Source organism: Macadamia integrifolia, unplaced genomic scaffold (assembly GCF_013358625.1).
Source record: "Macadamia integrifolia cultivar HAES 741 unplaced genomic scaffold, SCU_Mint_v3 scaffold205, whole genome shotgun sequence".
In the NCBI taxonomy this organism is placed as follows: Eukaryota; Viridiplantae; Streptophyta; class Magnoliopsida; order Proteales; family Proteaceae; genus Macadamia; species Macadamia integrifolia.
Genome location: NW_024868480.1, coordinates 503,200 through 524,375, shown reverse-complemented (window position 1 = coordinate 524,375; position 21,176 = coordinate 503,200). Strand labels below are relative to the sequence as shown.

General features: G+C 38.4%; 4 protein-coding genes across 19 annotated transcripts in view; 3 read left to right on the top strand and 1 right to left on the bottom strand.

The window, feature by feature from the left end:
* The first annotated feature begins 73 nt into the window (after positions 1–73).
* LOC122065547 (pleiotropic drug resistance protein 1-like) lies at positions 74–7,487 on the top strand. The gene is made up of 24 exons (XM_042629363.1): positions 74–669; positions 839–959; positions 1,069–1,157; positions 1,289–1,373; positions 1,462–1,621; positions 1,735–1,811; positions 2,034–2,087; positions 2,186–2,276; positions 2,369–2,670; positions 2,763–3,044; positions 3,124–3,440; positions 3,547–3,707; positions 3,804–3,907; positions 4,019–4,172; positions 4,280–4,387; positions 4,510–4,640; positions 4,748–5,080; positions 5,168–5,458; positions 5,548–5,631; positions 5,734–5,867; positions 5,962–6,189; positions 6,349–6,520; positions 6,607–6,861; positions 6,954–7,487. The coding sequence occupies exons 1-24, from the start codon at positions 278–280 to the stop codon at positions 7,209–7,211; spliced, it is 4,383 nt and encodes a 1,460-aa protein (XP_042485297.1). The 5' UTR covers positions 74–277; the 3' UTR covers positions 7,212–7,487.
* A 3,648-nt stretch (positions 7,488–11,135) lies between these two features.
* Positions 11,136–12,949, top strand: LOC122065550 (polyubiquitin). Its single transcript, XM_042629367.1, has 2 exons — positions 11,136–11,296; positions 11,662–12,949. The coding sequence occupies exon 2, from the start codon at positions 11,662–11,664 to the stop codon at positions 12,805–12,807; it is 1,146 nt and encodes a 381-aa protein (XP_042485301.1). The 5' UTR covers positions 11,136–11,296; the 3' UTR covers positions 12,808–12,949.
* A 1,899-nt stretch (positions 12,950–14,848) lies between these two features.
* Positions 14,849–16,776, top strand: LOC122065549. The gene is made up of 2 exons (XM_042629366.1): positions 14,849–15,381; positions 15,608–16,776. The coding sequence occupies exons 1-2, from the start codon at positions 15,047–15,049 to the stop codon at positions 16,455–16,457; spliced, it is 1,185 nt and encodes a 394-aa protein (XP_042485300.1). The 5' UTR covers positions 14,849–15,046; the 3' UTR covers positions 16,458–16,776.
* A 1,240-nt stretch (positions 16,777–18,016) lies between these two features.
* The window catches only part of LOC122065538 (putative mediator of RNA polymerase II transcription subunit 26), a 52,309-nt gene continuing 49,149 nt past the window's right edge, over positions 18,017–21,176 (bottom strand). For 11 of the 16 annotated variants that reach the window (XM_042629336.1, XM_042629339.1, XM_042629345.1 and 8 more), the window contains 7 exons: positions 21,013–21,128; positions 20,382–20,889; positions 20,023–20,280; positions 19,490–19,735; positions 18,877–19,134; positions 18,522–18,773; positions 18,017–18,422 (listed from right to left, as the gene is read on the bottom strand). In XM_042629336.1, the coding sequence (XP_042485270.1) occupies positions 18,288–18,422; positions 18,522–18,773; positions 18,877–19,134; positions 19,490–19,735; positions 20,023–20,280; positions 20,382–20,889; positions 21,013–21,128 (1,773 nt within the window). In that variant the 3' untranslated portion in view covers positions 18,017–18,287. The remainder of the gene's footprint in view (positions 18,423–18,521; positions 18,774–18,876; positions 19,135–19,489; positions 19,736–20,022; positions 20,281–20,381; positions 20,890–21,012; positions 21,129–21,176) is intronic. The other 5 variants (XM_042629340.1, XM_042629348.1, XM_042629341.1 and 2 more) reach the window with 4 other exon arrangements.

Below are 21,176 nucleotides of genomic sequence, written 5' to 3'. Positions count from 1 at the left end.
ATACGACAAGATGTTGTTGACCCCTCTTGTCCACTAAAAAAGTACACAGAAAGATATCCTATTCTGTTTTTGAGTTTTCCAGCTCTTAAAAGTTCTTGGCTATGAAGACTTCTAATGGGTTTTAAGGGGAGATGTTATTAGCTCTGGATCTCTATTTCCAGTGAGAAACAGAAAGAAAGAAGATAGAACAGACCCATTTCAGATTTTTGAGGTGTAGTCTTGCTCTCTCTTATGGGTTTAAGACTTTGAGTGGCTCTTTCCTTTCTTGAGTGTTCTAATGGAGACTGGTGAAGAGAATAGAATTGGTAGTCTTCGTTCTGCAAGTAGCTTTCGTGCACTTAGTTCTCGTGCTGGTACCCTTCGTATTGACAGTTCTTCAATATGGAGGAGCACTGGCAGTGGCTTGGCTGATGTCTTTTCAAGATCTTCTCGGTCTGAAGAAGATGGTCTCACTGATGAAGAAGCTCTGAAATGGGCTGCCATAGAGAGACTCCCAACTTTTAATCGTATAACGAAAGGGTTACTATCAATAGCAGAGGGCGAAACAAAGGAAATTGACATCAAGAGTCTTGGGATTACAGAAAGGAAGATTTTGTTAGACAGATTGGTTAAAGTTGCAGAGGAGGACCATGAGAAGTTTTTGTTGAAGCTCAAGAACCGTCTTGATCAGTAAGAAATTCTATCCTTGTATAGCTCTGTTTCTCATTTTAAATGGTTACCCATAAAGAAATTCTCCTCTTTTATCTCATCTTTACTCACTCTTTTCATGAATTTATGGAGAATTTGAATATAGACTTGTCTCCTTACAGTTCTGTTTCTCTTTTTCTTGGTTAATCAGAGTTGGAATTGAGATTCCCACAATTGAAGTTCGCTTTGAGCATGTAAATGTAGATGCAGAAGCTCATGTGGGAAGTAGAGCCTTACCAACTATATTCAATTCAGTATCTAATGTGTTAGAGGTAGTCAATTTGTAAACCATCATATGCTAAGTTTCATTTCCATAAAAAAAAAATTTCTCCTCTCTGAAACAATTTTAACTGACAATTTAAGTTGTTGTTTGTTTTAAAGGGGATCTTGGGTTATCTTCATATTGTTCCAAACAAAAAGGTTCCCATAGAAATCCTCCATGATGTGAGTGGAATAATCAAGCCTGGAAGGTGAGAACACTGAGAATATCAAACTCTGTTTGACAGTTTGAACAGATAACTTTAGTTGAATTTGGTTATTTCCATTGAACTAGTTAGGTTTTGATGGTAATCTAAGTTGTTGATTGATCTGTATTTTGTAGAATTACTCTTCTTTTAGGGCCTCCGGCCTCCGGAAAGACCTCATTGATGTTGGCTTTGGCAGGAGAGCTTGATAAAAGTCTAAAAGTGAGGAAATAAAGCACCTTTTGATTTCTTTTGAAGCTCTTTCATGATCATCTTAAAACTGCAACCTATTCTCTTGAATTGTTTCCAGCTCTCTGGGAGCATAACTTATAATGGTCATAGAATGGAAGAGTTTGTTCCACAAAGGACAGCAGCTTATATCAGTCAACGGGATCTCCACATAGGTGAAATGACAGTGAGAGAAACCCTAGCTTTTTCTGCAAGATGTCAAGGGGTGGGAACTCGTTATGGTAAGTCCAACTTAATAGTTATAAAATTTAAGGTGATCAGTTCTAATTGACAAGGTTTATCTTGGCAAGAGACACCTAGTTTGAATTATCCTGTGTACATGGAAAATCTACAGAGATGTTGACAGAGCTGTCAAAAAGGGAAAAGGAGGCAAACATTAAGCCAGATCCTGACGTTGATCTTTTCTTGAAGGTAAGAAGTGTTCCTTCCCGTGATCAAGTTCATCATATTCTACTCGAGTACAATGGAGTTCAGCTTTGGTTTCATCTTATGTTAAAATCTTCCATTTTAGATCTTCAGACAGCCACTTTTACACTCCCCCACATCACCCCCCAGGAAAACAAAATTCTAAAAAGAAAGGGCGTAAAAGATTGATGCTTAATGCAATGAGAATATTGGTTTCTGCATTTGCAGGCAGCTTCGCTAGAAGGACAGGAGGTCAGCGTGGTTACAGACTATATTCTAAAGGTATCGATACTATAAGCCCATCTATGGATGAGGAGGAGACTGAAATGTCTAGATAGGACTCTGATCATTTTTCATGTTGCCCCACCTCAAACTTGTAGGTTTTGGGACTAGAGGTTTGTGCTGATACCATGGTGGGAGATGAAATGTTGAGAGGTATATCTGGAGGGCAAAGAAAGCGTGTCACAACAGGTTCATGACTTCTATTGCTAGCATTTGATTCAATATTATTCTTCTTCATCGTGCATCCTAATTCAGTTACTTTCTTGACTGAGATGATCCAGGGGAAATGCTGGTTGGACCAGCGAGGGCACTTTTCATGGATGAGATATCAACTGGTTTGGATAGTTCTACAACATTTCAGATTGTGAATTCGATTAGGCAATACATGCACATTCTAAATGGGACCGCTCTCGTCTCTCTCCTCCAGCCAGCACCGGAGACTTATGAGCTATTTGATGACATTATTCTCCTAGGGGATGGGCAGGTTGTATACCAGGGGCCTCGTGAACATGTGCTTGAGTTTTTTGAATCTGTAGGTTTCAAATGCCCTGAAAGGAAGGGAATAGCTGACTTCTTGCAAGAGGTGTGTGTGGCTCCAAAACCCTTCTCTCCCTTCTGTTCCTCTTGTCTCTAGCTTTTAGCAAAGCTGGAACTATATTTTCATGGATTTGACAGGTGACATCAAGGAAAGATCAACAACAGTACTGGGCTAAAAAAGATGAACCTTACAGATATATCCAGATCAAGGAATTTGTCGAGGCATTCAACTCATTCCACGTTGGTCGGAGGCTAGGAGATGAACTCGCCACCCCATTTGATAGGAGCAAGAATCACCCTGCTGCCTTAACTACCAATAAATATGGTGTTAGCAAGAAGGAACTTTTAAAAGCCTGCATATTTAGAGAACTATTGTTGATGAAAAGAAATTCATTTGTCTATATTTTCAAGATGATGCAGGTTGGTAATGGATTCATCAAAATGTTCTTTCAAAATTTCTACTAATGTCACTATCTTAATGGTTCTCAATCTTTTGCAGCTTACTCTTATGGCATTCATAACAATGACTGTCTTCTTGCGCACTGAGATCCACAAAGATTCAGTAACAAATGGTGGGATTATTATGGGAGCTCTGTTCTTCACTCTCACCAGTATTATGTTTAATGGATTTTCAGAGCTTGCTATGACTGTCATGAAGCTTCCTGTTTTTTACAAGCAAAGAAACCTCCTTTTCTATCCTTCATGGGCTTACTCAGTGCCCACATGGATCCTAAAGATCCCAATGACACTCATTGAGGTTGCTATTTGGGTGTTTATAACTTACTACGTCATAGGATTTGACCCAAATGTTGGAAGGTGAAGCCAAATCAAATGGTGTTATAGTTTCTCTAAGTAATGTCTGGTTGTACTTTTTGATGGAAATTGTTGTCTGCATAATAACTACAAGAATGTTTTATTGCAGGCTTTTCAAGCAATACCTTCTTCTTATATGTGTTAACCAAATGGCATCTGGATTGTTTCGATTCATTGCTGCACTAGGAAGGAACATGGTTGTTGCAAACACATTTGGGTCCTTTGGATTACTTATACTCATGGTTCTAAGTGGATTTATCTTGTCCCGAGGTTTGCTTTATAATTATTTGCAGTTACTTCATTTGATTTAATTGCCACCTCCATATTTTAGGTTCTACTTCATCAGAGCTTCTTTCTTTGTCACAGACACCATAAAGAAATGGTGGATTTGGGGCTATTGGATCTCTCCCATGATGTATGGGCAAAATGCTTTAGTAGTGAATGAGTTCCTTGGAAAAAGTTGGAGTCGCGTAAGGGTCTTTGCTTTTGCTCCTCTACTTATGACCTATAAAAAGATTAATGATTAGAAGAAAGGTGTTTTTTAAAATCAAGTAAGTTTGAATTTTCTTTCTATGTTACAGGCTTTACCCAATGGAGAGACACTAGGAGTGACAGTCTTGAAATCTCGTGGTGTCTTTACTGAAGCTTATTGGTATTGGATTGGAGTAGGGGCATTGATTGGTTATGTTTTCCTATTCAATGGTTTATTTGCAGTGGCTCTCACTTATCTCAATCGTTAGTATAATTTAATTTTTCTTTTTCTTGTTTGATAAGTAATTCAGTTGAATTTATGACTTTCAAAACTAGTAATCATGTCTAATACTTGCATAAACTTATTGCAGCACTTGGGAAAATTCAGACAATTGTATCTGAAGAGTCCTTGAAGGATAAAACTTCCAGTAGATCTGGAGAAATGACTGAACTATCATCCAGAGGAAAAAGTTCTGTGGGTAGGGAATTATTTAGTTGTATTACGCTAAAAGCATTTCCTCTTTCTACTTTCTCTTTCTACTTAGTGGGTTGATTTAAGAAAAATTTTATAGTTGCAAAAGTGGTATGAATGCACAAACAGGACATGATATTAAAAGAAGTATGTCGGCCGGTGATGAAGCCAATCAGAACAAGAAGCGAGGAATGGTTCTTCCGTTTGAACCTCTTTCCCTTACCTTTGATGAAATGACTTACTCTGTAGACATGCCACAGGTAACTTTAGGTTTCAATTCGGTAATTATGCCTATCAGAGAGGGAGGAATTCTTTTTTTGGAGTTCCATTGACTGCAATAATGCTCAATGGTTAACTGAACATGTAGGAAATGAAAGCACGAGGAATTACAGAAGATCGGTTGTTGCTTCTCAAGGGAGTGAGTGGAGCTTTTAGACCAGGAATCCTTACAGCTCTAATGGGTGTCAGTGGCGCTGGTAAGACCACTTTGATGGATGTGTTGGCTGGAAGGAAAACTGGAGGATATATCGATGGAAGCATCAAAATATCTGGCTACACGAAGAAACAGGAAACATTTGCTCGTATATCAGGGTATTGTGAACAGAATGACATCCACTCTCCTCATGTTACGGTCTACGAATCCTTGCTTTATTCTGCTTGGCTTCGGTTAGCTCCTGAAATTGATTCATCTACTAGAAAGGTATATGGGATAATTTTAGTCCTTTCATTTTTCTCTTTTTGGGTCTGCTTTGTGTTTACTAATTGGTCCATCAATTGATAATTTCAGATGTTCATTGAAGAGGTGATGGAACTTGTAGAGCTTAAGTCACTAAGGGAAGCATTGGTTGGGCTTCCAGGTGTAAGTGGTCTCTCAACAGAGCAGCGCAAGAGGCTAACGATTGCAGTTGAAATTGTTGCCAACCCTTCAATTATATTCATGGATGAGCCAACCTCCGGCCTGGATGCAAGGGCAGCTGCAATAGTGATGAGAACAGTGAGAAACATTGTGGACACTGGAAGAACTGTGGTCTGCACCATACATCAGCCAAGCATTGACATATTTGATGCTTTTGATGAGGTCAGAAATGTTCGAGATTAATGGACTAGTAATCTGCAGTTTCTTTTGTAGCTCTTACCTAATTATTGAGCTGTTAATGTTATGAACAGCTATTCTTACTGAAGCAAGGAGGAGAAGAACTATACGTGGGCCCGTTAGGTAGACACTGTTGTCATTTGATCAATTACTTTGAGGTGAGGCAAAAAACCATAAAACTACATACATTTAACTAAATCATTGAGAGTTTCCAGCCTGGTCAGCACAACATTGATGGATTTGGGTTGTGTTTCATGAAGGAAATCCAAGGAGTCAATAAGATAAAAGATGGCTATAATCCAGCAACATGGATGCTGGAGGTAACAAATAGAGCCCAGGAAGCAGCTTTGGGACTAAACTTCACTGAAATATATAAGAATTCAGATCTGTACAAGTATGTCCACTTGTAAATTTTCTCTTTGATTTGCTAGAATTAACACTTAAATTTGTGGTTGTAGCACTTAATATTCTATAAACTAATCATTCAGGAGAAACAAAGCAATGATCGAGGAATTGAATAAACCTGCCCCTGATTCAAAAGACCTCTATTTCCCTAGTCGGTACTCCCAGTCTTTCCTCACCCAATGCATCGCATGCCTATGGAAACAACATTGGTCCTACTGGAGGAATCCACAATACACTGCCGTAAGGCTCTTCTTCACAATTTTCATAGCTCTGTTGATTGGGACGATGTTTTGGAATCTTGGATCCAGCACGTAAGTTATATTACAGTTTTTAGTCCAAACTTGTGCTCTTTTACTATCTTAAGGGCGAGCTAAGTCTTTTATCTTCGAACCTATTTTCCTGTTTGTTTAGTGCTCTTTTCCTTTTTGTGCCCATATTAATTGGAGGACCTTTCAATGTTGGAATTGCAGAACAAAGCAACAGGATCTCTTTAATGCAATGGGTTCTATGTATGGTGCTGTTCTCTTCCTTGGGATACAAAATGCTGGCTCAGTGCAGCCAGTTGTTTCTGTTGAGCGAACTGTGTTTTATAGGGAGAGGGCTGCTGGGATGTATTCGGCCATGGCATATGCCTTTGCCCAAGTAAACAATTTTCTTTTAATAAGATCAACATTGATAGTTTCATTATCATCTATATTTCTCACCAAATAGATCTACTTCTGGTGTAGGTTTTGATTGAGATTCCACATGTCTTCGTACAAGCTGTAACATACGGAGTTATAGTGTATTCAATGATCGCATTTGAATGGACAGCTGCAAAATTCTTTTGGTATCTATTTTTCATGTATTTCACATTGCTATACTTCACCTTTTATGGTATGATGGCAGTGGGAGTGACACCCAACCAACACATCTCATCTATAGTTTCCTCAGCATTTTATGCTTTATGGAACCTTTTCTCAGGATTCATAATCCCAAGACCAGTAAGTTTTAATGATTTCCCTCCATTTTAAGGGTATGATTAAATAGTAGAATTGGATTTTCATTGTTTAATTATTTATTTTGTTTGTTTCAGAGCATTCCCATCTGGTGGAGGTGGTACTGCTGGATTTGCCCTGTTTCATGGACACTGTATGGATTGGTTGTGTCACAATTTGGAGATATACAGAATAAGCTTGAATCAGGCGAAACGGTTGTCGAATTTCTGAGGAATTATTTTGGATTCAGACATGATTTCTTAGGAGTCGTCGCAGTCGTAATTGTTGCGTTTACTTTGTTTTTCGCATTGATCTTTGCTTTTTCAATAAGGGTATTTAACTTCCAGAAAAGATAAGAAGATTGTGTTGTATAAAGAGGCTATATCAGGTGATCAGAAATCAATGGAGCCAATGAACATATTATCAAGCTTCTAAATTTTAGCTTTTCAAAAAAATTTGTGTCTGTTTTGTTGATTGCCTTTGCGGGGTCTGTCCTGCGGGTTTTAGGGGCCACCTCCCCCTGGTTTAGGCCTGTCTTACTAGGGCTTTGGGGCTGCCTTTCCTTGTATTCTATCTTTCTTTTTCATAATACATAAATAAATTATGTCCAGCCTATGGATATTTAACTTTGATGTTATTGCATTGGTGGCTCAGAGACCCTTTTCCCATACATATGTATATGCATGTATTCAAGCACACAATGATAATAAGCTACTACTCTAGAGCTTATACATGCAAATTGGAGCGGAACTTATTAGTTTTTTCCGGTAAGAAGAGAATCCATTCAGAGGAAGAACATGTACAGCCTAAGGCCTCCTAAACCACAAGTTCATGGAGCCAAGGATTGAGATATGACCACTCTGTCTTACACGAAATCGACAAGACCTTCCATACTAGGCTATCAGAAATACCATTATTTGTCCTGGAAATACAAGAGAATGTGACAGAATGAAAAGTTGCTATACAAAATATGTCTTGAATAATAGGACCAATGTGTAAAATGGAAAGTAAAAAGAGAAACGTGAATTATCTCAATGGAGCTTTCCTCGCAGTGAAATAGATCGGTTTGCACTACGTGTCGAATGCACGAACAATGACAAAGAAGGATTGTGATGAACTCTCTGGCAATGTTCCACCCTCCAAATCCAAGTTTTGCAATGGAGATCCTTGGAGACATACTTTCAATTGGGAGGGAGAGAAGAAAAGAGAGAGAGAGAGAGAGAGAGAGAGATTTGTTGTGGCCAAAGCTTTTATTTATAGAGATTTGGCTAGCTAAGGTTCTTAATCCTAATGGGTGATCATGAACAAACCGGCTCAAGACCCAGTTCAACCCAATTCATTTAACACAATGATGCGATGAGTCACATCCTTCCCTTGGTTGAAAATAGCGAAAATTATCTCAAAATTATCCAATTCAACAATAAAGTGGTCAAATCCTAAGGATTTAGCATGAAAAAGACCGGTGTGGATAGATAGAGCTTCACCCACCACTGTTGAATTGAAAGTAAATTACTAAGATACAACCACTATTTGAGTCCCAAAATTATCCCAGATAATATATCCCATCCCCCCACTCAAACCTCCCTTTGGGAGAGCCAGCATCGTAATGTAGCTTAACAAAGCCAAGAGAAAGAGGCACCCAAGTAGCTGCATTGCGAGAGTAAGAGGAAGTAGTAGTGCCCCCTTTGGAAAATTTCTCTCTACATCTCTCAATAAAATCTTGAAATGATACAACACCTTTTATTAAAATCAAAGTCATTTTTGACTTTCCATAGGCTCCATTAGGGGTGTCAATTCCAGGCCCACACCGATTAGCCCGACCGAGCCTAATACATTTATGGCCCGACCTACATTAGCCTGATTAATGAACGTGTCGGGCTTGAGTCTGACAATTTATAAACAGGTAGTACACGGTAGCTACCTAGCTTGACGGGCACCCGACCGGCCCAACATATTTACAAGCCCGATTTGAACTGACTACTTTAAGCGCAACCTATCCCGACCCCTTTAATACTACTTGCATATTTATTTATTTTTAATACAATTTGTATGTAGTGCTAAGGCTACGTTATATGTACAGTTGATCAGATGGTGGTGATTGATATCTAAACATTATCCATTTTATGTATAGTTTAATTGACTTGAACTTATCAGACTTGGGTTGTATAAGCATAATTTAATTGATTTGAGTTTCGTGAGTTAAAGCCCGAGTACCTTAGTAACTTAGCTGTTTTTCCCATTATTGGCTTACTCTATTTTAAGTATTGGATCTTTCTTTGCTATGTCTATATTTGCCACATTTTATTTGTATTACTCTTCAAGCACATTTAAAAAACCAATTTTAAAGAGGACCCGTTTAAAGCCCATTTAAAGTTAAATAGGTCTATAGCCCAGTTAAGACCCGATTAAGACCTAATGACGGTAGCCTGATTAAAGCCCAAGACCGACCGGCCCAATTAGTAACCGCACCATGCCTGGGCTAACTAAGTCCATTTAGCTAAACGGGCGTTCACAATGCAGCTCTAAAAATTGGCCAAACCTGACTAAGCTCGACGAAGACCAACGCAACCCAGCCCGGCCCGACCGTTTGACAAAGAAAGGAGTTTTAAATGTGTAAGGAAAACTTATTCCCAAAGAAAAGCAAATCCGTCTTGTAGAAGAGAGAAATCGGTATTAAATCAATCATATTCGTCATATCGTATTGTTATCATACCAAGAAACAAATTCGTCTTGGAGAAGAAAGAAATCGATATCAAATTAGTCATATTCTCAATATCGTATCGTTATTAGTCTCTACTGATAACAATTCGATATGATGAATATGACTGATCTGATACCGATTTCTCTCTTCTGCAAGACGGATTTATTTCCATCTTGTAGATATACAAAGAAAGAAGGGGTTTGAACTGGAAACAAATCGGTCTTACAGAAAAAGAAATCAGTATCAGATTAGTCATATTCGCTAGGGGTGTCAATCGATCGGGCCTAATCGGGCTTAGTGATGTGAAATCCTTGCACCGTGAACTCCCGTTTACTTAAACTGGCCTGGATTTGGAGGGCATGGTATGATTTGTAATCGGGCTGGTCAATGTCGGGCTTTAATCGGGCTACCTTAAACGGGCCTTATACTGGCCTTAAATGGGCTATGGGCCTTTTTAATTCTAAACGGACTCTAAACGGGCCTACTCTAAAATCATTTGTTAAGTGGATTAAACTATTGGCTTTAAAAATAATGGAGGATAACATTCACAATTCCAGAACCATATCCAAGGGAATCCTATTTTTAAAATGTAATCTAAGTTACAAGAATTACATTCTTCTTAACAATTGAATGATCCAAGAACATTAAACCTGAAATTGGATTTTTGATTCACTGGTATACATAATACAATGAAAGAAAAAGCCTACATTGGGCAGCTGCCTTTCCCTTCAATTATTACATTACTTTAGGAATTGTTTGACTATGTTAGTTTTTTTTATAGATATTCTACACATTGTTTGTGCTTAATCTAATTATTTCAATGAAAACCAAGTTGCCTGTTTATGCCAAATGTTTATCTTTTCTCTATGTTGTCTTTCTTCACAGTGAAATCACAAAGATCACTATATTTCTCATTGAAATTCCATATGTCCATTGTGTTGTAATCAGCTATTAGTTTAGTCCTACCTATTCCTTACTCATATTTTGTAGTATTAGTGGTAGAATATGTATTTACAATTTAAGCATTTTTCTAAAGGAGTCAGGTCGGTCGGCCTAATTGAGTCGGTTCTAACAGGCTACTTAAGTGAGTCAGGCCGGTCGGGCATCCAACGGGCTACTACTCTGCACCGTAAATAGGCTTAAGCCTGACACATTTATTAAACGAGCTGGTTCAGGTAGGGCCTTAAGCAAGTCGGTCTGGGTTGGGCCTACTTGTGCGGCCTCAGGATTGACACGCCTAATATTCACCATATCATATTGTTAATAGTAGAGGCTGATACCGGTTCTTGGACGATCCTATATCATAGATTCAGTACCAAACAAAGGTATATGATAAAAAAAAATTGGATTTTTAACATAAGACCAGGTAAACCCATCCGATACAAATCGATTTGAATTGGGTATCGGATCTGTATCAGACGATACAGATACCGTCCCCTATACCGATTCCTTAAACTCCCGTTCCTTCCACGTCTCTCTTTCTACTTCTTTATACCTTTCGGTTAATCGGTTTTGTACCGTAAGCGTTGGTTGGCCCTTTTACGTGATTGAGTAGAGTCGGTGATCGGCAAGGACTTATCCTTTTCCTTGTTTGAGTCGGCAAACCGTATCCATAAATAGAGGCCCTCGCTACTGCCTTCTTCATTTTCTCTCTTTCTCAAGTTTCTCTTTCCAAGATTCTTTTCTCGCCTTCTTGTCTGTGATCGATAAGAAACTCCTTAGAATTTCGTTACCGACAAGGTTTGCATTCAATCTCCATAGATTATCTCTTCTTTACTTTTCCTGTGTTTATACTTTATAGTCTCCTTGCAGTTATCTTAGATCCAATGAAACTCTTTTAGATCTGCTTCGAGGACGCATTCGATGTTCTTGAGAACAATTGCGATTGTTATTTTGGTTTCTTATGAAAATAATCTCTTGATTTCAACTATTAATGCGGGTTTTCTACATGTCTTACTTGTTTCTGAGAGTTTTTTAGGGTTTAGGGTTAGGATTTTGTGGATATAGTTCTTCTGCAAGTATTTATAATTATTTGAATAGGCAGATAATCTGGTGTTTCAGAGTTCGGATTGTTGATTTCTTATATTTTCTATTGAATTTCACAGATGCAGATCTTCGTTAAGACCCTCACCGGTAAGACCATCACTTTGGAGGTCGAGAGTTCAGACACCATCGACAATGTCAAAGCCAAGATCCAAGACAAGGAAGGAATTCCACCGGACCAGCAGCGTTTGATCTTCGCTGGTAAGCAGCTCGAAGACGGCCGTACCCTTGCCGATTACAACATCCAGAAGGAATCTACCCTCCATCTGGTCCTTCGCTTGAGGGGAGGGATGCAAATCTTCGTTAAAACCCTGACCGGTAAGACGATTACCTTGGAGGTCGAGAGTTCAGATACGATCGACAATGTGAAAGCCAAGATTCAAGACAAGGAAGGCATTCCCCCTGACCAGCAGAGGCTTATCTTTGCTGGGAAGCAACTTGAGGATGGTCGTACCTTGGCCGATTACAACATTCAGAAGGAATCGACCCTTCACCTGGTGCTTCGTCTTAGGGGAGGAATGCAGATCTTCGTGAAGACCCTTACGGGCAAGACAATCACATTGGAGGTCGAGAGTTCGGACACGATTGACAATGTCAAAGCCAAGATTCAAGACAAGGAGGGCATTCCCCCTGACCAACAGAGGCTCATCTTTGCTGGGAAGCAGCTTGAAGATGGTCGCACTTTGGCAGATTACAACATCCAGAAGGAATCGACCCTTCACTTGGTGCTCCGTCTCAGGGGAGGAATGCAGATCTTCGTGAAGACCCTTACTGGAAAAACAATTACTCTGGAGGTGGAAAGTTCGGATACAATCGATAACGTGAAGGCGAAGATACAGGACAAAGAGGGAATCCCACCTGATCAGCAGAGATTGATCTTTGCTGGGAAGCAACTTGAGGATGGTCGCACATTGGCTGATTACAACATACAGAAGGAGTCGACCCTTCACCTTGTCCTACGTCTGCGCGGTGGGATGCAGATTTTCGTGAAGACACTCACGGGCAAGACGATTACATTGGAGGTGGAGAGTTCAGATACGATTGACAATGTGAAGGCGAAGATTCAGGACAAGGAAGGTATCCCTCCTGATCAGCAGAGGCTCATTTTCGCTGGTAAACAGCTCGAGGATGGGCGTACCCTCGCTGATTATAATATTCAGAAGGAATCAACTCTTCACCTTGTCCTTCGTCTCCGTGGTGGTTTCTGACTTGTCAGTAGTGTTTAGCTGATCCTCTTCTCTTCTCTTCTCCTGCTCTCTTCTCTTTTTCCTCTTTTCTGGTGCAAGGACAGTGTTAAAAATGCAGTTTCATGAATAGCTTCTGTGAATAAATCTGATCTTGTTTCTTTTCTTTTTTCTGGCTCTTCAGTTCTAAGTCATGTTTCATATGGTTTGTTTTGTAGTAAGAACAGAAAATTAGCCTGGTGATCTAAAATTCGTTATCTTTATTTATCAACTTCTTCATTTTTAATCTTATATCGACTATGGCGATGATACAAATTTTGGGTTCTTAGTATAATTATCTTTTGTTTTATCTAATTCTGTGTAGAATAAGGGAAGCTCACTTTAGCTGGCCGCTCCAAGTGGCTGCTGTGAATGAAATGGTCTGGATTACTAGTTTTTGATAAAATAATCTGTCCATTACTCTTACACTCCTCCGTAGTTTCAATGTTTCAAACCTTTATTTAGCCACTTGACATTTCATCTGTAAGAGCATTAGAGGTTATGAGGTACAAGGTTAAAATTATATCTGATTTGTTCGGAGTTTAGTGCCTGCAATCTCTTTTGTAGAAACCTATTTGTGGTACCTATCTAATAGTGCCTCATGGGACTTCTAAACTACATCTAATAGAGCGTTGAGGGATGGAGGGCACAAGGTGAAGGAATGGAAGTTGTCCAACGGTGATATCTTAGAGTCTGCTGCAGTTTACTGACTAGGCATGAACCAACTAAGGGTAGCAGTTGTCTTCAGCTCTTCCTATTGTCCATCTATTGAGTTCACTAGGTGAGACATTTACACATTTCACAACCATTGCATATGACTAATACTCTTCAGAGCCACATTTAACAGTTGAGCTCTGGTATGCTGGGGGGAAAGTGTACCTTTTTTCATGTTTGTAAATGAGCAAGGAAGAATGAAAGATCAAATGAAAAAGAAAAATATGTTATGAGATCACACTCGAGCAACAATGGGAACAAATATAAATCTCAATGAGCACAATTTCGTGGCTGTGGATGTTTATGTTGAAGGAGAGGTGGCATTATTCTTGGCCAAGGAATCTGAGCTTGATTAGGCAAATGTGACATTGGTGATCTGGTATGGAGCCAAATAAAAATAGAGCACAGGAGAGAAACGAGGTTGGGGTGGAGTTTAGCAGTCATGGAGAGAGGATGAAATTGGAGCAAGAAAGAGGGGGATGGGTTGGTGCAAGAGAGCGATCAGTGTGGGTTGAAACGGTGGAGTTTCAAGGGGTGTGAATGTATGGGTGGAAGAAATATAAGCTATTCAAACAATTTTTCTTCTAATCCTTTTGTGCAGTGAAACTTCCGATTCCTACCCCCAAAACCCACCAAAAAGAGAAAAAGCTGTCGCATAGCTCTTACACCCCACCCTCCTGTCAAATTAAAAGTTTCATTCATGTTAAATACCCTGCGCATGCTCTCATTGCATGCGACTGAATGATCTCTTGCCCCTTCTTTTTTTCCTTTTTTCGTAGGAAACCATCTTCCTACTTTTTAACAAAATCACCCACCAATTTTCCAAATTTTAAAAGGTGGTGTTAGAAATTAGTAACTAACCATCCATCCCTTCGGAGGATCTAAATTTTAAGAGGGCGTTAGGCTTCTCCACACCTACACACATGAGGTAGGTTGTAGGGGAAGGGGTGTCTTTCCACAGCCTGCCCCTTGTTACTGGGCATGGAGAATGCAAGTGGACAGATTCTTTTTCCTACTGTATTTTCTAACCTACCCCAAACATGGTTTCTCATAAACTTCCAAGATATCAAAAGTTGTCAAGACTTAAGACTCAAGACTCCTTGACTTATCTCATATGCCTGGCCCACATGAACAGGTTAACGACACACGATTCCACCACCATTTATATTTTACCAATATGGAAGGTAAGGCATATGGAGCCCAAGTCATTGGTCATTCTTACTGTATTAAGCCCTTATATATTGGAAGCCTTGATGATGACTTCAAACACCCATCAATTCTTCACTCCTAAGTAACCAACCATTAGATAACTTCAACAATAATCTCTCTTAGATAAGGACATGAGCAGTGATTTTTCATGGGCACCACCATTCTCCCAATCATAGAAAAAGAGACATTGTCTTCATGATCATCTTTAACTACATGGAAATAAAGAAAGAAAAAAAATAAACTTTCCACTACTATAAGAGAGAAGGATTTAGAGTTCAGAGAAAACAAACATACCAAAAAAATGTATGTGACTAGGCCTCTCTCTATGTACAGAAGGGAGCCCAGCAACCTATCAATACCTCCACCACTAGCACCAAATTCAGGTTATCTCACAATAACAGATGCAGAATCAGAAGAACAAGATACATGTTGCTGGGGTGCATGCAAGAACAAGCAGGTTAAGAAGCTCCCATTTCCCCAAAACAAGATCTTAACCATTGTTCATTCATCATCAACAACTGAGGAAGAAGATCAATTAGCCCATCATCATTATAAGGTGTGGTTTGTTCCAGTCTTTGATCAACCCTTGTCTTCTAATAGATATTACATTATCAGAGCAGCAGGAAAACACAAAGGGTATGTTCCTCCTTACTCTAAGTAAATTCAACAGAAGTAACATCATACTTGCATGAATCTCTCTCTCTCTCTCTCTCTCTCTCTCTCTCTCTCTCTCTCTCTCTCTCGTTCCCTGTTTCCACTTCTGATTCTGATTCCTCAATCCATGATTCAGGTGAAGCCTCATTATTGCTATTATAGATATATTTAAGGTTACAAATTGAATTCTCATTCAATGATTTTGAAGGAAAGCAAGCATATGCACAAGAGAAGTGGATATAGGAGCCTACTGTTGCGGCAGCTACTATAAGGATTTAAAGCCAAGAGCCTTTGATCACAGAGACATATATCAACAAGTGGAAATCCATGTATGCCATTGTGGTTTTGTTGCAAAATCTGTAGCACCAGATGGTTTTCCTCCATCATTTCTGAGAAGAAAAGGATGGCAGGTTTATGCATCCTCACATTGCTTCAAACTAGGGATAGTCCCTGGCCTTGACATCTCTCTCCGAATGCGTCTTCCAGAAGTTGATTTTTCGATATCTAACAAGTATTCTGCAACTGTTGTTGTGGGAAAATGGTATTGCCCTTTTATGTTCATAAAGGAGGAGGTAAGATTAAGATACCAGATGAAAACATCTATGTTTTATGAGATTACTCTTGAACAGTGGTGGGAAGAGATATATGCATGTGAGAATGATGGTAGTGAAGGCAATGTTGTGGTTATAAATGTTAATGTACAGAGGGAAGTATCTTCAATCTTTGGAATGGAAGCCATTAAGGAATGTGGAGTTGATGAGGTTACATGGTTCAAAGCCTATAGAGTTGCCAACAATAAGAGAAGAAGGGTGGGTGTGGGGTTGAGTTCAGCAATTGTTGAGAAAATGAGATGGTTGCAAGAAAAAGCAGATTGGGTCAACAGAGAAGAAAGAGAGATCAGGGTCGAGAAGGTGGAAGTGTTTAGAGGAGGAAATAGGTGGAATAAATTTGGTTGTTATGTGTTAGTGGAGAGCTTTGCCTTAAGGAGATCAGATGGAATTTTGTTGCTAACTTGTGATTTTAGGCACACCCATCATATCTTAAGCAAATGGGAGTGACCATTTACCACCCCATTCCTCACAGGTAGCCAATTTTGCCTTTTAAGTGTCAACTATCAAGAGAATATGGTGTATACTCTTGTCCCAAAAATTCCCAATTTTAAGACTCCCACTGTGTTGTTAACCACCCCACACTAATTGAGAGTACTATAATAACTGTAGACAATGCATTCCATGCACAGTTGCATAGCAGTGCAAAATGAGGCAAAGTGCATTCATCTCAGTTGGCTTTGTTCCTTTTCTTTGCTGATGTACATTCAAGTATTTCTTTCTGTTCAATACATGAATAGATTTTTCTAATTTTGAGTTAGTAATATAATCATGGGTATTGATTACAAATTTTTTTTATTCAAGTTTGAAAATTTTCAGTCTTTCCCTTTAATTTTTCTCACAACTAAACAAAACTAGAGTGAAAAGTAATTCTTTCGCCCTCCACATCACTAACCATCCTTCCCTTCAAAACATGCACTATGCTACTCAAACGTGTATGTGGGGTGCTTTTTTGGTCAGCATTTCCATAAGCCAAGTGGTAAAGGATCAGAACTACCATTTAACTTCATAAAGAGTACAACTAGATCTGGCATAGAAATTCCAATAGAATTTGAGAATTACAAATGATCTATATGTAGTTGACTTGTAAAATGGAAAACAAATAAGGGATTGGGGATTACCTTGATGGAGCTTTTCATGTAGTAGAATGGCTCAGGTTGCACCACGCGTCGATTTGCATGAACAGTGATAAATGAAGGATTGCGGTGATCTAGTTAGGCAATGTTCCACCTCAAAATCCAACGACTGCAATGGAGATCTTTGGAAACACACTCTCAATTGGGGTAGAGAGAGAGAGAGCTTTTAACATTAGGTTCAAACCTTGCATTGTTGTGGCCAAAACCTCTTATTTATAGAGATTTGGTCAGCTAGGGTTCCTAATTGTAGTGAACTAATACTTGCTTTAAAAAAGGAATTGGTTTTCTCGGTAAAACCTTAATACTCATTCCAAACCAACCTGAATCTTAAACCCTAGGTGTCGAATGATGACTCGTCAAATAGTTGACCAATTTCCACATCACGTAGTAGCAAATAATGTGGGGTTGACAGAAAGTAATTGCCATTTTTCTCAAGAATCTTATAACTTTGCTAGAACAAGGTAAACCTCACGTATTCTTGATTTTATGGATTTTCAAGCCAAACGAGAGCTCAATTCCTATGATACCAAATAGTACTCATCAAGACGATTCTATCAATCCCTTGGGCAGCATAAAATTTAAAACTCGGATCACCCTTAATCACTCCTGGAAGTTTAAAAACCCAAAAAACTCTAGACTTGCCAAATCCTCAGCTTAGGCCAATCCGCCTAAGGCCCTTAGGCCGACTTGCCCAACCTTAGGTGGATCTGCCCAGGTTTTGGCCCACTTATTTTTATAAACGCCACTAATTCTGGAAAACTATAAATAATGGTCATTTCTCTCCAAAAATATCAGGAAAAAATTGGAAAATCTAGAGAACATTTTGAGGTCGTACCTCAAGATTTAATTGCCAATATTAAAAGCAAATGTGAATAAATTAAAGTAGAAAATTTTATATGGAATTTATGGATACAAAATAAGATCAAATGTCATTGACATGATAGATTGTATGACTTACTAGCTATAAAAATGTAAAATTATTTGGTCCACCAAATACTTGAAATCTGAATTGTTACGACAGTAAAGTAGGTGTGCTGCGAACCCTTAGACTTTCTAAAATTTTCAGTTCGAAAAAATATCCATACAAATCACATCTTGTAGGTTCATGCCAATAGCTTGATGGCCTCCTTCATTGTTTCCTACATTACACTCCTATTCTTGGATCTTGTTGCTCAAAATTGATTCTTCCCTCATCAAAGTATACTTGTTCTTCTTGTTGGGGGTTTTTTATCACATCTTGTTGTCCTTCAGTATTCACTAGGAGCTCCCTAATCAATTCCTAATATAATAGATGACATATTTCATAGTTAGCACCAAATATTTATGAATTAAAAAATAAAATGATTAAATGAGCAAGCAAACAAGATTAAGAACAAACCGCTGCAGCCTGATTAGGTATTAACTCAAGATCAGTTGGGTCTTCCATCAGCGGCGATGCGGAACCAAGATTCAGAACAATATCTTGATAGTCTTGTCTAATGTTCCCTACATTACATTCATGTTGTTCTTGGATATGATCTTGTTGCTCAAAATTGATTCTTCGCTCGTCATTGTATTCTTGTTCTTCTTGTTGGGGGTTCAATATCTCACCTTGTTGTCCTTCGGTATTCACCTGGAACTCCCTCAATTCCTAATATAATAGATGAAATGTTTCATAGTTAGTATTCAATAGTTATAAATAAAAAAAAAAATGAAATGATTGATGGAGCAAACAACCAAGATTCAAAACAAACCTCTACAACCTGATTAGGTATTAACTTAAGATCAGTTGAATCTTCTGTCAACATTGAAGCAAAACTATGATTCAGAACAATAGCTTGATGGTCTTGTTCAATGTTCCCAACATTACATTCTTGTTGTTCTGAGACATGATCTTGTTGATCAAAATTGTTTCTCCCCCCATCACAGTTTTCTTGTTCTTCTTGTTGGGGGTTTATTATCTCATCTTGTTTTCCTTCTTCGGTATTCACCTGGAACTCCCTAATGTATTCCTAATATAATGGACGACATATTTCATGGTTAGCACTCACAACAACAACAACAACAACAACAACAAACATAACCTTATCCCAACAAAATGGGGTCGGCTACATGGATCCGATATGAAAACGAGAAACAAGAAGTAATGAAATAAGGAAAAATAAGTGAAAAGGGACTAAGAGAAGCAAATAAGGTAGAAATCCAAGATGCATCACAAGAACATCCCTTTCACAAGGTTTGCTACCCGGATCCTTGTCCTCCACAAAACTCTATCCATAGTCATACTAGAATCAAGCCCCACCAATACTTATGAATTAAAAAGAATGAAATGATTAATTGAGAAAACAGGAAATATTAAGTGCAAACCTCTACACCCTGATTAGTTATTAACTGAATATCAGTTGAATCTTCTATCAATAGCGAAACGGAACCAAAATTTGGAACAATAGCTTGATGGCCTCCTACATTAAGTTCTTGATGTTCTTGGATATGATCTTGTTGCTCAAAATTGATTCTTCTCTCATCACAGTATTCTTGTTGTTCTTCTTGTGGGATCAATGTCTCATCATGTTTTCCTTCTTCAGTATTCACCTGGAACTCCTTAATCAATTCCTGATATAGTAGATGACATATTTCATGGTTAGCATCCAATAGTTATGAATTAAAAGGAATTAAAAGTGAGTGGGCGAGCCTGTGGCACAACGGTTAAGTTGCACTATTGCAACCTATTTGTCACAGGTCCAAAACTTGGAAATAGTTTCTTCCTTGAAGCATGTGGTAAGGCTGCATACACACTTGCCCCTCCCAGATCTTGCAGTAGCAGGAGCCTCGTGCATTGGGTTGCACTTTTTTTTTTTTGCAAAGATTAAAAGTGAAAGCAAACAAGATTTAGAACAAACCTCTGTAGCCGGATTAGGTATTAACTCGAGATTGACTGAATCTTTTATTAAAGGCGACGCGGAACCAAGATTTAGAACAATAGCTTGATGATCTCCTCCTTTTTTCCCTACATGATGTTCATGTTGTTCTTGGATATGATTTTGTTTCTCAAAATTGATTCTCCTGTTATCACATAATACTTGTTCTTCTTGTTGGGGGTTCAATATCTCATCTTGTTTTCCTTCTTCAGTATTTATCCGGAATTCCATAATCAATTCCTAATATAATAGATGAGATATTTTATGGTTAGAAATCGATAACTATAAATTCAAAAGAATGAAATGATCAAGGTGGCAAATAAATAAGAATTAGAACAAACCTTTGCAGCTTGATTGGGTATTAACTCAATATCAGTTGAATCTTCTATCAACAGTGTTGCGGAACCTTGATTCGACAGTGCATTTTCATCATTAATGATCTGTGTGTTTTGACTTTGAAAAGGAACCATATTGTTAGTTGATAATTCTGATTCTAATGGTTTATTATTTTGAAGTAATGTCATAAACATCTCCACAATGCCTTGTTCTTTATTATTTTGTCGTTGTGCCACACCATTAGTTGATGGTTTCACTTCACAAGGATCTTGATTATGATGTGGTTTCATGAACATCTTTTCATGGCTACCATTTTGAAGTGGTGACACAGATTCAGTTGATGATGCCCTTCCTTGATTCAATGCAGATGAAACTTGAATTTGGCCTTCTTGGCTCCAGCCACTTGTATTGTTATAATTGTTAGGTTTGTGGCCAAACGGGAAGAGGCGAAGGATGGGATTCGTAGCGAGTCCAAATACTTCATATGCATGATCAAAAATTGAGGACTTAAACCTGAAAAAAAAATTGTGAAACAATACCTTAAACCTAATACTAAGTGAATACCAAGGGAACTTTAGTACAAAATTTACTATGAAATGTTATTGTGTTAGAATTTATATTTGATAGGTAAAATACCTTGTAGTGGGAAAAACTCCTCCATTACTCAAATTTTGGCTATTACTGATAGGAGAATTCATTTTTTGAGAAGAACAAATGTTTTGCCTAACTCTTCCTCCAAATTCTATCTGCTTCTGAAGAATACATTGTAAGAAATAAGTTCTCATCTTTCAAATATTAAA

What these genes read in the sequence shown, in the direction of transcription:
- LOC122065550 (XM_042629367.1), top strand. Translation starts at nt 11,662, where the DNA reads ATGCAGATCTTCGTTAAGACCCTCACCGGTAAGACCATCACTTTGGAG.
- LOC122065547 (XM_042629363.1), top strand. Translation starts at nt 278, where the DNA reads ATGGAGACTGGTGAAGAGAATAGAATTGGTAGTCTTCGTTCTGCAAGT. An exon ending in TAGCTGACTTCTTGCAAGAG is followed by an intron (nt 2,671 to 2,762) that starts GTGTGTGTGGCT and finishes TGGATTTGACAG; the next exon opens with GTGACATCAAGGAAAGATCA. An exon ending in ACTCTGTAGACATGCCACAG is followed by an intron (nt 4,641 to 4,747) that starts GTAACTTTAGGT and finishes CTGAACATGTAG; the next exon opens with GAAATGAAAGCACGAGGAAT.
- LOC122065549 (XM_042629366.1), top strand. Translation starts at nt 15,047, where the DNA reads ATGTATGTGACTAGGCCTCTCTCTATGTACAGAAGGGAGCCCAGCAAC. An exon ending in GCAGCAGGAAAACACAAAGG is followed by an intron (nt 15,382 to 15,607) that starts GTATGTTCCTCC and finishes ATGATTTTGAAG; the next exon opens with GAAAGCAAGCATATGCACAA.